General features: G+C 33.3%; 3 protein-coding genes across 3 annotated transcripts; 1 reads left to right on the forward strand and 2 right to left on the reverse strand.

The window, feature by feature from the left end:
• Window positions 1-2303: 2303 nt before the first annotated feature.
• Window positions 2304-4018, reverse strand: LOC131653219 (uncharacterized). The gene is made up of 2 exons (XM_058923303.1): window positions 3819-4018; window positions 2304-3741 (listed from the first exon to the last, which is right to left on the reverse strand). Exon 2 carries the CDS (start codon window positions 3738-3740, stop codon window positions 2886-2888), a length of 855 nt encoding a protein of 284 aa, XP_058779286.1. The 5' UTR covers window position 3741; window positions 3819-4018; the 3' UTR covers window positions 2304-2885.
• A 2280-nt stretch (window positions 4019-6298) lies between these two features.
• On the reverse strand, window positions 6299-10996 carry LOC131653218 (OVARIAN TUMOR DOMAIN-containing deubiquitinating enzyme 12-like). The gene is made up of 11 exons (XM_058923302.1): window positions 10811-10996; window positions 9342-9741; window positions 9087-9241; window positions 8408-8481; window positions 8085-8139; window positions 7873-7947; window positions 7694-7767; window positions 7544-7592; window positions 7141-7225; window positions 6737-6793; window positions 6299-6602 (listed from the first exon to the last, which is right to left on the reverse strand). Exons 2-11 carry the CDS (start codon window positions 9667-9669, stop codon window positions 6541-6543), a joined length of 1014 nt encoding a protein of 337 aa, XP_058779285.1. The 5' UTR covers window positions 9670-9741; window positions 10811-10996; the 3' UTR covers window positions 6299-6540.
• A 1749-nt stretch (window positions 10997-12745) lies between these two features.
• Window positions 12746-15391, forward strand: LOC131650826 (uncharacterized). Its single transcript, XM_058920538.1, has 11 exons — window positions 12746-12883; window positions 13083-13350; window positions 13466-13556; window positions 13654-13784; window positions 13878-13968; window positions 14051-14207; window positions 14291-14448; window positions 14542-14662; window positions 14770-14979; window positions 15079-15132; window positions 15212-15391. Exons 1-11 carry the CDS (start codon window positions 12746-12748, stop codon window positions 15389-15391), a joined length of 1599 nt encoding a protein of 532 aa, XP_058776521.1.
• The last annotated feature ends 457 nt before the right edge of the window (window positions 15392-15848 follow it).

Raw genomic sequence — 15848 nt, forward strand, 5'->3', positions numbered from 1 at the left:
ATATATTTTGTTTGGGGTTAAACCCTATTTTACCCTCTGCCATTTGGGGAGAATCTCAAAAAGGACCATGTAAAAAAAAAACATAGATTCCATCCTTGCCAAATTCAGATTCCCTCATTTTAAACCCTTGGTGGATGAGATCCCATAAGTAGCTGACATGGATTTGACACGTTGGCAATTCTTATTATTTGAGGTACAGGTGTCATTTTTTATTATTTTTTTTAATTCAGAATAAACATTTAACTTATTTAAATTTAAAAACACTTAAACTAAAATCAAATGAAATTGTTTTGTTGTTTTCAAGTTGTATCTTTTGTTTCTAGGGTTTGTTCACAGCGTAGTGTTCCTCCATCTACAACATCAACCTGCATACGAGGTTCAAAGAATGTCTCGAAGCGCAAGTTCTGAGATTAATAGCTGTGGGAGGAAAGCTCCAATCTGCGGGCATCATCAACCTATGCGAATGTTTGTGTCGAAATCGAAGTCAAACCCAGGAAGAAAATATTGGAAGTGTAAAAATTGGGGGGTATGTTCGATTTCAGGTTATAACCCTAGTTCTTCATTTCTTTTTTCTTAATCCTAATGTTGTTTCAAATTTTTTCAGAAGAACGATGATTGTAATGGGTTTCAATGGGACGATGAAATTGATAGTGAAATAGTTGAAGGTGGCTCTTTAGCTGAAAGTGAACAACTGTTAGAGGTTATGAGGAATTTGGGTGCAGAATTTGGGAAGAATTTTGTACAAAAGGTTGGGATGTCAATGAACAAGATGAAGATTGAGAAACTGAAAATGAAGGCTGCAAAAGATCAGAAGAATATTAATGCCCTTACCTGCACTCTTATTGTATCTTGGTTGTTTTTTGTTTTTCTGTTTAGTAGTAAGTAGATGTTGTTGTAGGAACACTATGTTGCCTTGTTGTATCAGTTATGTTATTATTGAAAAGAATTGAGTTGTGGTAAATAGAAATGTTACTGAGTTGTATCAGATGTACTCTTATTTGAATGCTATTGAGAAAACAAAAACATGGTCATGGAAAGGATTATCCTTTCTATGGTCCTTTAGTGTTTCAAATATCTGAATGAAGCAAAGAAAGAATATGTCAGCAATATTCAAAATGTGTTTACTTTTATTATTCTAATAACCAACTAATCACTGACCCTACCCATACATATCTCAAGTACAAGAACAAAAAATTAGAGAAAAATGTGTACAGAAACATTTGATTGGTCGACATTCTACTCTATTTAAATTGTGACTGGAGCCAAACATAACAAAAAGAGAATTTCTAAGGTAAACAGTTGAAAGCTTAGAAAATTCCCAAGATATATAACAGCTGCACTGCAAGAAAACATAAACATTAGAGAGGTGCAAATTAAACTAGTTTCAATCACACCAGCAACTCATACAGCACAAAACACCAAACTAAGACTATATTATTGAAATAACTGTTGTTTTCTAATCAAAAACAGTACATAGAAGAGTGATGAAGTTGCACTCCTAATTGAAGTTGCACTCCTAATTGCAAACTGAGATACATAACTGAAACTGACTTACAAACTGAGATACATAATTGAAACTGACTTAGTCAATAACATTGGTACAAATAATAACAAAATGCCATTCAGACTTAGTCAAACTGAAATACATAATTGTGCAGAATTCACAACTACACAATTGTTATCAAAATGTCATTGGTACAAAACACACAGAATTACATAACAGTCAGCACTACACAATTGTTATCAAAATGCCATTGATACAAAACACACCCATTCAAAACACACCTAAAATGCCATTACACAACTGAGTTCAAACTGTGCCAAAATGCCATTACAAAACAGAATTACAATACACTACATAACAAAGTGCAACTTCATGTCTTCTTGTTCTTGGATGGAGACTTGTTGGTAGGACTTGAATTAGAGCCAACTTTCTTTTTCTTTTTCTTGTTCTTGGATGGAGACTTGTTGGTAGGACTTAGATTCAATATCTCTGATGCTTGAGTTGCTAAGTCAGCTTCTACTGATGCCACCATTGCTTCAACTGTTGCATCAATTTCCCCCTCAATGTAATCCTCTATTGTCTTAGTGTCACCCACATTGCTTGATGAAGCAGCTTTCCTTGGTGCCTTTCTATGTGACACAACAACATCTCTTTAAACCAAACATTACATTACACAACAAAATCAATAAGAGGAGCAAACAGAATAAGCAAACAAAATCAATAAGAGAAGCAAACTAAATCACACACCTTTCTCTTTAAATCTGCAGGATTTTGAGTTTCAGCTTTACATTTCCTTTGTCTCTGTCTCCACAACACCAAAGGCTAGAGGAAAGTATTGATCATTTGGATCTCTAGCCACAACAATAAGCAACTGGCCACCATACTGGGTCTTTAAATGGCAGCCATCTACACCAATAAATGGTCTGCAACCATGGAGGAACCCCTTCTTGCAACCATCAAAGCAAAAATAGAAACTACCAAACCTTGGTGGTAGTGTGGGAATTGGCCTCTCCACAAATATCTTTACAGTATTTCAATCATTTTGCTTCTTAAGTTCTGCAGCATAATTGTATAACATGGAATATTGCTTAGAACAATCTCCTTCAATTATTTTTTCAGCCATGTGTTTAGCTCTCCATGCCCTTCCCTTAGAAATCCCAACTGAATATTTGCTCCTTAGTTCTGCCATCAGATCTGAGACTTTAACCTTGCCACTTTGATGCCTCTTCTCTACCACAACTTTAGACACCCACTTAGAATTTGCTGACTTGTTATTTAAAACCCTAGAACAAGTATGGGTCCCCACCCAAGTTTTTAATTGAAAAGTGTGTTTGTCACCAACTTTACTACAAAGGGCTGTAAATCCACATTTACCCCTACATTATACCCTAACTCTAGTGCTTTCATTTTTCACAAACTGAATCTCTCTACCATTTAAAACAGACCATTCCCTTATTGCATCTTTAAATTCAACAAGAGAGTTAAACTCCATACCTAGTTTGAACTCATAGTCTTTGTTGAGTAAGTCTCCTCTAAACTTCTCATACTTGGGCATCTTCTCATTGTCACTAACATCTGGATCAGAACTACCAAGCTCTTCACTCTCATAATCAACATCCTGCTCTATAACCTTTGATGAACTAGGTTTGTCCCCAAGCACCCTTGAAGGAACACGCAACTTTATTTTTTTGGGAGACCTTAAAGTTGATGCATCCTTGTTAGCTCTTAACTTGTACCTAAGACTCTTACCTGCCACTTCAACCCTATTACCATCATCTGGTCTTTCAACCTCCACAACCACAAATCCTTCATTGTCATCATTCACTCTTTCTTCCTCGCTGTCCCCAAACCTTACCCCTAGAGAGTCATCATCTTCACTCACTTCACCAACATCAACTATATTTGGTTTCTCAGCCCACTTTGTGTTGTCTCCAACAAAATGTTCTAGCCAAATATGCCCCTCAACATTGTGCAAGATACAGTGCTTTGCAATTTCTGTAACATGAAGATCATCAGTCAAGTGAAAAAAGTTTTCATCAATACCTTCTATTTTCCTGCACATTCTGATTCGACCTCCATCAAAGCCAAGCTGGAGAACTAAACTCATTGCTTCATAGAATGACCAGGTATCTGAATCTTGCCCATGAACAGTCAGTACATCTCCTCCTCTGTAGAATACGAAGTTATCACGCACGAACTCACCACCATGGTGAAAGATTATTTTGCACAGCGTCATTCTTGCAATAGAAAAACCTACCATTAATAACCATGAAAAATGGATTCGGGAACAATAGATGAACTGAAACAATCATACCTTACAACTGTTGATACTTTTCCTTTGAAGATGCGTTGATCATGGACGTTGAAGGGAGAAGATGGAGAAGATGCAAATGGAAGTTTTCTGTTTTAGGGTTGCAAGGGGGTGAACGAAAGTTTCGTATGAAGATTTGATTTTAATTGAAATTGTTTCAATAATTAAATAAGTTAAATGTTTATTCTGAATTAAAAAAATAATAATAAAAAATGACACCTATACCTCAAATAATAAGAATTGCCAACGTGTCAAATCCATGTCAGCTACTTATGGGATCTCATCCACCAAGGGTTTAAAATGAGGGAATCTGAATTTGGCAAGGATGGAATCTGTGTTTTTTTTTACAGGGTCCTTTTTGAGATTCTCTCCAAATGGCAGGGGGCAAAATAGGGTTTAACCCTTTTGTTTGAGAGTTTAAAGGAGACCTAAAGAGAATGGCTTTTAAAAATAAAGGATAGTAGAAAGAATTAATAATTAAGGAGGGGTGGGTTTTGGAAGGCATTTTTTATAACAAAGTTCCCTTAGTTAGGAGAAACTCAATAGGTTGATGTAGGGGTGGCAAAACGGATGGATTTGATGGATTTGGATTGGATTGTTAATGGATGGATCAAAACAATCCATTAATCCATTAACAATCCACTAAACTTTCTTTTGAAAAATCCAATCCAATCTATCCACTAAGGGATATAATCCATCCAATCCATCCGTTAAGGTATTTCTAATGGACGGATATCCATCCATCCATAAAAATTAACTTAAATATTTTTTTTAAATTTTCGATTAATTTTACAAAAACAATTCTTTTATGAAACTTTTTTAAAATTCTTTTAATTATAAATATTTATCTCTGTATTTAATTCTAATCAATTAACTTCTCCATTAACTAATTCTATAAAAAAAAGTTAAAATTCAATGCATACTAATTAAACTATTTTACATAAATATTAAATTAAATAAATACAATGCGTACCAATTAAGCAATTTTAACGTTAATATTAAGTTAATTATAAACAAGGTCATGTTTGAGCATCATTAATTTTTTTTAAGGAGAAAACAAAGTTCTCTGCATATTAAATTAAACGTACATAGGTAGTGTAGTAGACAAGTATATATATTATTTTTGATGTATAGTATACAAGTACATAGTTATTGACGTCAAAAACAAATGTTAAGAAATTATTTAATTTTAAATTTTTATTTAGTAAAAAATTAATTTAATTAATAATAAACTAAAATCCATTGGATTTATAAAATGAGATGGATGGATTGAATCCATCCACATAGTTTTATGGATGGATTGAACCAATCCATTAAACTTAATTTTTGTTTAATGGATGGATTTGATGAATAAATTATAGGATGGATTGGATGGATATTCTCTTAATGGATTTTATTGCCACCCCTAGGTTGATGTTATAATTTAAAACATTAAAAATATATTAATAATATATTTATTTATCATTATATTTAAAAGTTTTCTCTAAAATAATATTAAAATTATATTTATCCCGCTCACTTTTCGTTTGAAAGAAATTATTCTTTAAAAGGTTATCACATCGTCAATTAAAGTTGATCTTATTGCCACCCCTAGGTTGATGTTATAATTTAAAACATTAAAAATATATTAATAATATATTTATTTATCATTATATTTAAAAGTTTTCTCTAAAATAATATTAAAATAATATTTATCCCGCTCACTTTTCGTTTGAAAGAAATTATTCTTTAAAAGGTTATCACATCGTCAATGAAAGTTGATCGTCAATAAAAGTTGAACTCATGTCCTTGTAAAATATAAGTTTATGTTTGGTTTCATGTTTGAGACATCTAGAATTGATTCTTAACGTTTATAATTGATTTTGACGTATTTGGTTGATCTCGAGCAGAATTGATTATGCTTTCCAAAATTGATTCTACTTAAAATGATTTATTGCTTTTCATCAAACATAATCTGTAAACGTAATTTTTACACTAGAATTTATTCTTCAACTCTTTTTTACAAAAATTTCTTCAAATATAAATCACTTTACCTCTAAGTCACTTTTATACACAAGCTAAGTTAACTACTTACCATCTGAATTATCCTTCCTTTGTTTTCTTTTACGATAGAAGATATTTGTTTAAACATGCTGATATATTGCTAGTACTAAAATAAAAATGTGATGACTATTTGCATATACTATTATATATAATTAGTTTAATATAAATATTTATACCTTTTTTTATTATGGATGCTTCTTAAATATGGCCCCTGGGGCAGTCGCTCAGCTCATGGAATCATGTTAATAAAATAATATAAAATTTCATATAGTTATAAAATAAAAATATACCAAATGCCTCAAAATAAGTGTTAGTGAAATCTTTTAAAATCTAAAAACATTTGGATTCTGTAATCTTATTTCGATCTAAATACATTTATGAAAGATTTCTGATAGAATCGATGGATAAGTCAAAAAGGTAGGTATAATGACTGATAAATCTAAATAAAAACATAACTTTGTAGATTAATACTTTTATCCCTTTATATATAAAACCTTATTTCTTTTAGAGAACATCCAAAATATCACTGGACTGTTGCTAGGTCAGCATCCCAAAATTTATATCATTACAATATTATCATCAAAGAAATGTGATAAATATAGATAAAAAATCCTTATTGGCGATAGGCAGGACACCCGTGTATAGAATGAAAGTTGGTCTCCTCTAAACTATAGTCATATTATTAATGTGAGCTCTCAAAGCTCCACCACCTTTTCTTCTTTCTTGACTCATTTGAAGTTATATCTGTATCAATAGTAACATATCACATATAAACCAAATCATACACTAAATTCAAACAAACCAAATAGATTAAACCCTTGGTTTGGTGAAATTGTTTCAAACTGATTAGATAAGTAAAAAATATTGTAAGAATATACCTCCTTGGGGATAGATGGAGTTGTAATGCACCTCTGCCCAAAAACTTATGAAAATCACTGCATAAGAACACATTATACCGATAATTATACACGATGAACAATATAGAAAAGGATCTAAAGTTAGTTAGTATGAGCCAAAATACAGAAAATGCGCCAGTAATCCAAAAAGGACTAACAAATCTATTATACAAAACATTAATTCACACACCACAAATAAGAAAGAAAAAAAAAAACCATTTTCACATTGGTTTCCATATCTACTTAGAAAATCCTGAAAAGGAAGCAGATATTGAACCCATAGTTTCATTCACTAACATCTTATGGAAGCACCAATGCTTATAGAAGAATGTCTAATTGTGTTAATGTGAAGATAAGCTAAATCGTCGAATCTAGGAAAATCTTACCTCCTTTTGGCTTCTCAAAACTAGGAAGAATCTCAATGCAACAGGTGTCTTTGAAAGAAGTCATCACAAATATTCTCACACCATACTGAAGAAAAAAATGGTATTAGTAACAAATTAAAAGGCACATCATATTACATTGCCGATTCAAATTTCAAATATTATTATAAGTTTGTCAATAGCATCATTTGAAGAAACATGCAGGAAATGGCAAATGAAAATTAAATTCAGCCCCGGTTGAGAGGAGAAAGATATTGAACACGCTTAAACCATGCAATATAAGATACTCAAACAAATGTTTGGTTGAAGAGAAACAGTAAGTTTTATAGAATCTTTAAGGTGCATAGAACGGTAATGGAACATATTCAAACAGCTTTATAGATGCAGTAAGTTGCATAACTCATACCGAATCTGCAGCAGCTTGAAGAGTGACATGATCACCCCATTCCCCACTCCTAATTTCATTGAAAATGAAAACGGAAGATGCTATTTGTTAGCTTATACAAAATATTATTTATATAGGAAGATAGATAGAGAAAAAAGTGAAAGTTATTACTTAGACATCTTTTCCAAATATTCACTATATTCCATGGGAACATATGCTTCATAAATATCTGGATGAGACTTCAGCTGTTTAAAAGATCATTCACCAATCAGAACCTAAGAATATGTAATAAAAAAGAAACATTGCAGCTACCAAAATTCCGGTAAGCATGATGAAACATAACAGCTAACCTGATTTACAACTTTTCGTCTCACAAACTTGTGGTGATCAGGTGTGTTATACAATTGATCAGATAATGCACGAAACTGGTAAAGAATGAAGATAAAATAATTATTAATTGATGAATGTAGAAACTTATGATCTGAAATGAAAATGATTAAAGCCACTCTAAAAACACACGAGATCAAAAAATTGGAAAAGTGAATGTTGAAGGCAAACGAACCTGACAATTACCATCACCTTGTACCTTATTCTCCACAAAGTCATATAACTGCAATCTGTTTAACAATATAGGTGGCTTAATTTGACATGTTGACTACAAGTTTTTAGAAGAAAACATAGACAAATAAATAATCCTTTAAATCAACCTAAGCTTTATAGACTATGAATGAACAAAAAATAATAATATAGGGCGTTGCATGCAAACACAAAATTAAGCTGGAACCTATACAATGGACATCTAAAAACTTCTAGACAATGATACATACATGATGGAAGCATTTTTATCAGCTTTTAACAAAGGAGCAATATGACTATGACCAATACCTCTCTAGAAGCCTTTCATGATCTGATGTTGCTTCATCAATAGAAGGAATTTCTCCATTAATTTTTGGAATGTGCTACACAAGAGGGTAAAAACGAAATTTTTAAGCAGGCCATACAACTGATAAAAAAGAAATAAACTTGCTAATATAATAAGACATGAGGTTAGGAACACAGACAATTTAATAGGAAGAATAAAAAGAACAATTATTTTGTTGAAGAATTGATTGAGGGAAGATGTCTCTCTTCCAAGGGTTTCCCCTTCAAGAAGGAGCTCTCTTTTCTCTTACAAACTTTAAATGTACAATGAACCCCCCTAATCTGATTTCCTCTTATTTATATCCCCTTTCTAATTCTTCTAATAAGCTAACTAATGCTCTAAGTGACTAGCACAACAATTATTTTTATTCTATCCCAAAGATACATCCTAACACATATCCCTCAGTGTAGGGTGAAAATGAAGAGATAAATAACCATAACAAAAAATAACATAAAGAACTACTAATTGTGGAATGATCTCATCGTTCATTACTTGGATACATTTTAACCACTCTAATTATCCTATATTCTATATCCTAACAAAAAGAGAATGGTAAACAAGTTCTTTGGTACAAAATAACCATTAAAAAGTGCAGAGTATATAATTATTCATTCAATATATAAATCAAGAAGCTAAACATACAGGAATGGGAGTTATCTCACTCAATCTCCTCTCTATTTCATCATCAAATGGATAGTTGTCAACAAGCTCCCTTGAGCATCCCCCCACTTCACCAGGACTACAGCATGAGCTAGAAGTTTCTATGTCACCAACTCCTTCATTGACATAATTATGACCTGCACATAGAATTTTGATTGAGTTAACCAAATTATCCAAAAAGATAAATTTCAACCATACACAAGCACTGAACATCTTAATGCATGTATTTACTGATACCTCCTGAACAATAGTTCATCATCGGTGTGTTATGCCAATCATATGAAGGCTCAGAAGCATGAAAGTGTTCTTCATCTGCCTGCGAATAACCCGAACGCTCGGCAATCTCTAGCTGTGAAAACTCTTCTTGAAGAGTCCGTGCAATGATCTCATCGTTCTCTACTTGGGTACTTTCAGAATCATAGTGGCTGTGAAAGTAGTTTTCATCATAGACATCACCAGTATCATGTTGAATCATGTCGCCATAGTATCCAGGACTATAACGAGGATCGACATCAAAAAGATTCATACCCCACTGAACAACATCTGAATGCTCATGTAAAGCCATCTTTTGAGTATTAAAAATGACAATGAATTTGAAAGTCTTCTATTGAATGATTCCGCAACAGCAACTGTACTCCTGTCAAAATAAGTTGTGCATTTAGAACCTGGAGCTCAGACAATGATATACTAAATCATGAACAGATAACATTAAATTCATCACTATAGGCATTGTGTAAAATTAAACTGCACCGGCAGGGACAGAAATTAAAATTGTCTAGGCAAGTGTTCATAAAATTTAATAGGATCTCAATTATCGAATGACTATAAAGAGAAAAACATAAACAAAATTTGCACATAAGAAGTTCATGTGTAGAGGATGATTCCAGGGTAAAATAAACAAAAGCAGAAACCATAACTTTTAAGATCAAACAACTGCATCCTTCCATAATCTTCTTAGCTCGACTTGCATCAATAACAAATGATAGTCACAAACAACAGCTCCATGCTAGTTATTACCTAGATCCTTCTAATCCTGTTCAATAGCAGCCCTATAGCACCATAGCATAGGGGAATTTGACCTAATCACTATGGTTCAGCAATACACTATCTTTTAGAAAATGATCTGTTGCCACGAAAACGGCCGCAATAAAACGGTACCAGAAAGTGACGAAACCGATACCGTTTGTGATAAAGAACAAATTGTGGTTAATTCATACCGTGACAATCGCAATCAGCATCGCCATACCTACCTTTATGTGACCGGAAACCATTAATCTAGTACAAAATATTGTCAAATAGCAACTAGAGCTATTTGAACAGACCAATATCTTCTGCTATATGCGATTGACAACACCAGATCCTTGGTTATCAACTAACTCTAGCCACAATCTCTATGTTATAAAAAGGACAACATGCACAAAATAATCCATATCTATGACTCTATCCCCATAACTTTTTTCCGTAAAACACAGTAAGTCTTGTTGCATCTTCCAGTTCAACTGTATCTAAAACAACAAGATGAACAATAATTGAAACCCAAAGCAACCCAATTTTCAAATCAAATTCATACTAATCCAACAAGAATAGAAATAACCACCAAAACCAAATGATCCAATCAACACAATAGCATTAAAAAAGAATCAGAAATTGAATTAGAACCAAAAAAAAAAAAGTAATCAACACATCAAAGAAGAAAACTCTTCTACCTGATTCAGCACCAACGCAATTACACGATCCTCAAAACCTCTTTATGTTAGTCGCAGTTCAAACATGGGAAGTACCAAAATGCAATAGATAAGAATGAAGCATTGAAAATTTGTGGTATGAAAGTGGGAAAAGAAAACGCACTTTGACGCGTTTATATATACAGTTCGCGACGGCGTTAAAGGTCATTTTCTTGTTATGAGCTATTGGGCGGCATTTTTCTATTGAAATTTCTTTAACCCAAAAATTCCTAACATATCTAAACCATATGGCCATTCATTATTATTTTATTCAATTAATTAATTAAAAAATAAATCAAATTTAAATATGGACGTCCTGGATTCGAACTCAGTGACAGTATAAAGCAGTTTTACACTGTCAGTAAAATCATAAATCAATTTTATAATTTTTTTAAAAATTTAACTTTTTCTTTAAATTATATATAAAGTATTTATTTTTAAGAGCAGTGAAGCATTGACCGACAGCGCACTACTTTTAACTTCTTTAATTTCGACGGTTGTGATTGGTGCAGGATGGCTTCTTTTGACGGACTACAAAATGCACCAAATCAGCGTTAAGTAAATAGACAAATTGGAAGCACTAGTCAAAATACGTCACAAAATAATTGAACTAGAAAATAAGAAATTAATTAATATTGACAAATTATTTTTTGAGATTAGGACACATAAAATGCTCCACCGTTTATTGACTGTGTGTGGTTAAATTTTTTATAATTGAAAGAGAATCTTTATATCATTATGCGGCCTGCACTGAGGGTACAATATTCGTTTTCTGTCATTAATCAATGAATAAGTTAACTATTGATCACATGTGACTGTGAATGCTGAATTTGATCAGAATAAACTTTTTAAACAGTTGGGTATGTACAGATATTGTAAATCTAGATTATCAGTTTAGTTTATAAAATTATAATCATTCCTTAATTAACCATACGGTTAGTTAGCACTTAATTATAAATCTGTGACTTAATTAATTGTTTCCGGTGGAAAGGGACACATGAGTTCCCTTAAAAAAAGAATCCAATACGGCCATGAATCATGCATGCATGCCATAAAAAAATATGCAGCGTTATTTTTACTTAAAAAATGCATACATCATGAATCATGCAACTTGTAAGGGTGCATGATATATGAGATGGGTATACTACTTATGGGTAGATACTAGATAGTATACTAATGAAAAAACATATTCCAGTTTTTAAATATTGTATGTGTAATAATTTCTTCAGTGATTCCATTCTTAAAAAATAATGTGACAGAATTGAAATGTAAAAATATTACAGATTATAAGCTATATATTTGTTTTTATTTTTACTTTGTAAATATTACATAATATAGAATTTTATCAAATTATTTAATGATAAGTATTTCTTTTGTGTTCACATTTGTATGGTATGTTGATCTATAAAATAAGAAAATACAAGTACCTGGTTAAGACACAAATGACCTTTGCTTAAAATTTGCCACCTCTCTGTTTTAGGGTTAAAATGAGTCCAAAAAATACTTTTTGGGACTAAATTCTGACTTTGGCTCTCATCTAACTATTGGTTTCTTATTCAGCTCTCTCTATTGGTCAATTAATGTACTACTTGTCCTTTTGTTGCTGATCTAACCGGAACTAACCGAACTGGGTGAGGATAATTGCTCCTCTAATGTACTATCTGTACCCTTTTCATCTTTTTCTCACTCCCAATGTTGCTTTCTAATCACAAATGCATATGCAATCTTCGACACTTTCTCACTCTTCCTCTTCTGTCTCTCACCGTCCTCTCAACTTCTACTTGCAAACCCTAAAAACCATTGAACTCACTCACCGTTCTCTCAACTTCTACCTTTCAAACCCTAAAAACCATTGCAAAACTTCTTCTGCGACCTAAGTTGGAGCCATTGTTTGGACCCTACCTTGATCCAAGAGAAATGGCACGACCGTTGGAAAAGATCTCTGATATTAACGATGAAAAGGAACTTTGGAAAGTTGCTGTTAAGATACATCACAAATGGAGTGTCATCTCTAACAACAAGGAACATTTTGAGATGGTTGTCTATGATTCTGAGGTTAGTTTCAACATTTTTGCGAAAAGTTATATTCCTCTTGTCTTTTGTGTAAACCGTGTGTCTTTGTTCTAATAGGTATATATTTGGTTGCATGGAGGTGTTCAACAGTGTATTTATTGTGTTTGTCATCGCTTGCTGAGGACAGCATTCTTATGGTTTTTTTTGATATTGATGGTTTTTGTTTCTTTTGTTTTTTTAGGGAAGTGATATCCATGTTATCGTACCTCCCGTATATAGGCAGAATTTTGATTCACTGTTTGTTGTTAATGATACTTACACTATTGCAAACTTCCAAGTTCAGCTGAATGATCTGCTGTTCAAACCTTCTGCTCACAAGTACGTCCTTAAATTTACTGGTGGGACAAAAGTTGGGGATAGAAATGTCCATCAGATTCAGGAAAAAGCTAGCAGACTCACACCTTTTCTTGATATTTTAACCGGAAAATGGATTAAAGATCAACTTTTAGGTTAAACTCTATTTACGTTTTCATATAACTTTTCTTGATATCTGATTTTCTATGTAGAACTCTGCATCTCATATTTGGTTTAACCTGATGCACTTTTTCCCAATGACCTGTACAGATGTTATCGGAGTGGTTGATGAAATAGGGTACACGCAGGTCCAGGTGGGTAGCAAAAAGCAACAGGTCAACTTCGTGATCCGCGACTTGAGGTTTAAAGTTTGTTTGTTACCTTACATACATGTTAATGGTATCCCTTTATATCTTATATGTTTACTGACATCATAGTTTAAATGGCATTTTCTGTAGCAACAACACTATAACAGTTACGTTATGGGAGGCGTACGCGGTGCAGTTTATGAACTACGTTGAACAGCAGGTCGATACTGCTGTTCCTGTTGTGATTATGATTCAATATGCCAAAGTTAAAGAAGCTTTTGGTATAAATTACTCCCATACTGGTTCCTACGGTTCATAACGTGTGTTTTATGTTTTGATGTACATATTCTTATTAACTTATTTTGTCTTTTCAGGCAAATATCCTCTGTCTGTTACCAATACTTACAATGTCACCAAACTGGCTATTAATGAAGACATGGAAACAATCAAACAATTTGCTAAAATGTCCTGACTTGGTTTATTACAATTTCCTGCACTTTGTATCATCCTTCTTAATTGACTCTGACAATGTTATTTTCGTCGTCAGGCTTACACAGGATACAATAGTGGCTGTGTCGGGACTTCGCAGCCAGCAGCCTCAGGGAAGGTCGCAAAACTCCTACAGTTCTCGCCAATCACCTACCCAAAAATTGTTGTCTAATGCTGTTGTTCTTCCTCTTGAACAAATCGTTAAACTCAAAGACGTACTAATGTTTCAATTTTTTTCATTTATTGTCTAACTGTTATTACATTTGAATTTCTGTTTACCCCCCTTTTGTAAACACAGACTACTTTTTGTGCTACGGTTGCCACAATTACAAAAATCTTTGCCTCTAAGTATGGATGGTACTACCAGGCATGCCATGAATGCCCGAACAAAGTCACTGGTGATAATCCTCCCTACAAGTGTGTCAAGGGACATGACACAGAAACTGCCATTTTCAGGTATAAACACCAATTAATTATCCTATCGACTGATTTTCACACCATCCTTGTCTGTGAAATGTGATATTACATATTTATATCCCTCAAACTTAGGTATAAAATTGAGGTTGGTGTTCTTCATGCTGGTACAAAATGCAAGTTTGTTTTGTGGGACAAAGAGAGTGAGGACCTATTGGAAGTATCGGCTGCTCATATGCGCGAAACCATGTTTCAGGTACCACCTAATATATCATTGATGATTTTAAAAAACATACTGGTACATATGGGTTCTTTATTTACTGCATATAATTGCTCTCAGTTTATAATTTCAAATTTATGTAGGCTGGAATATTCGATCCCCTCGATTTTCCACTGGCACTTGACAAGCTCCTGAATCAGGAGCTTGCCTTCAAAGTCAAGTGGCAACCAGATTGGTCTAATTGCTCGGTCATCATGTTAGTTAAAGATAAAACTATTGTGGATCAACTCAAAGCTGAATGGGTGGATGCAACTACAGTTAATACACAACAGCTTTCCACCCCTGTCAACCATGTAACACTTGTCTTGCGTTGTGTCTAACGTTGTCTTCTAATTTAGTTGAATACATGTCAGGCAAACTATCTGAATTTCTTGTATTGGTTTATTTTTTAGATCAAAGAGAGTGTTGATGAGGCCGTTCCTATCGATGATTCCGACATTGTTACGGTGTGGTTTTGAGTCCTATACAAATGCAACTTATTTTCCCCCATAAATTCTCTTCGTTCTCACTTATTTTTAACTGCAGGATCCTGAAATAACTTCAAAATTGCACGGTGAACCAGTCACACCTACGGCTAGAAGACAGAGCCCCGATCCATCCATTGAATCTACAGGTCATGCAACACACAGCGAAGGAGATTTGTCTTCGACTAAACTTAAGAAACAGACCAGAATCACTAGGAAATTAGTGAAGATTGAAAAATAGTTTAAAAGGTTTTCCTGGCTGCTATTAATTAGGGCCATTTATGTAAGAAATCTATTTTGAATCTACCTCTTTTGGTGTAATATTACATTATTAGACGACTACCTCATTTTGTGGGTTATTTTATGTAAGGAATCTATTATGAAACTACATTTTTGATTGTAATATTACTTTTGCCCCTTCATTAGGGTCTTATTATGTAAGGATTATATTCGACTACTGTTCGATCAATATAACGAATGTTACGGTATCATACTACTCTCAATCCAATGCAACGTATGGTTTTTGTAATACTCCACTGTCTGATCATTTAAATCGTTAATCGACGGCATTGTTTGACCCAGCTATTTCACGATTGACTGCTGCATATCTTTGTTTCAATGAGACACCCAATTTCCAAACTTTATATATTTTATCTTTCGTATCTCACTAATCTAATGATGTACTTAAACACCCTCGC

Source organism: Vicia villosa, linkage group LG2, assembly GCF_029867415.1.
Source record: "Vicia villosa cultivar HV-30 ecotype Madison, WI linkage group LG2, Vvil1.0, whole genome shotgun sequence".
In the NCBI taxonomy this organism is placed as follows: domain Eukaryota; kingdom Viridiplantae; phylum Streptophyta; class Magnoliopsida; order Fabales; family Fabaceae; genus Vicia; species Vicia villosa.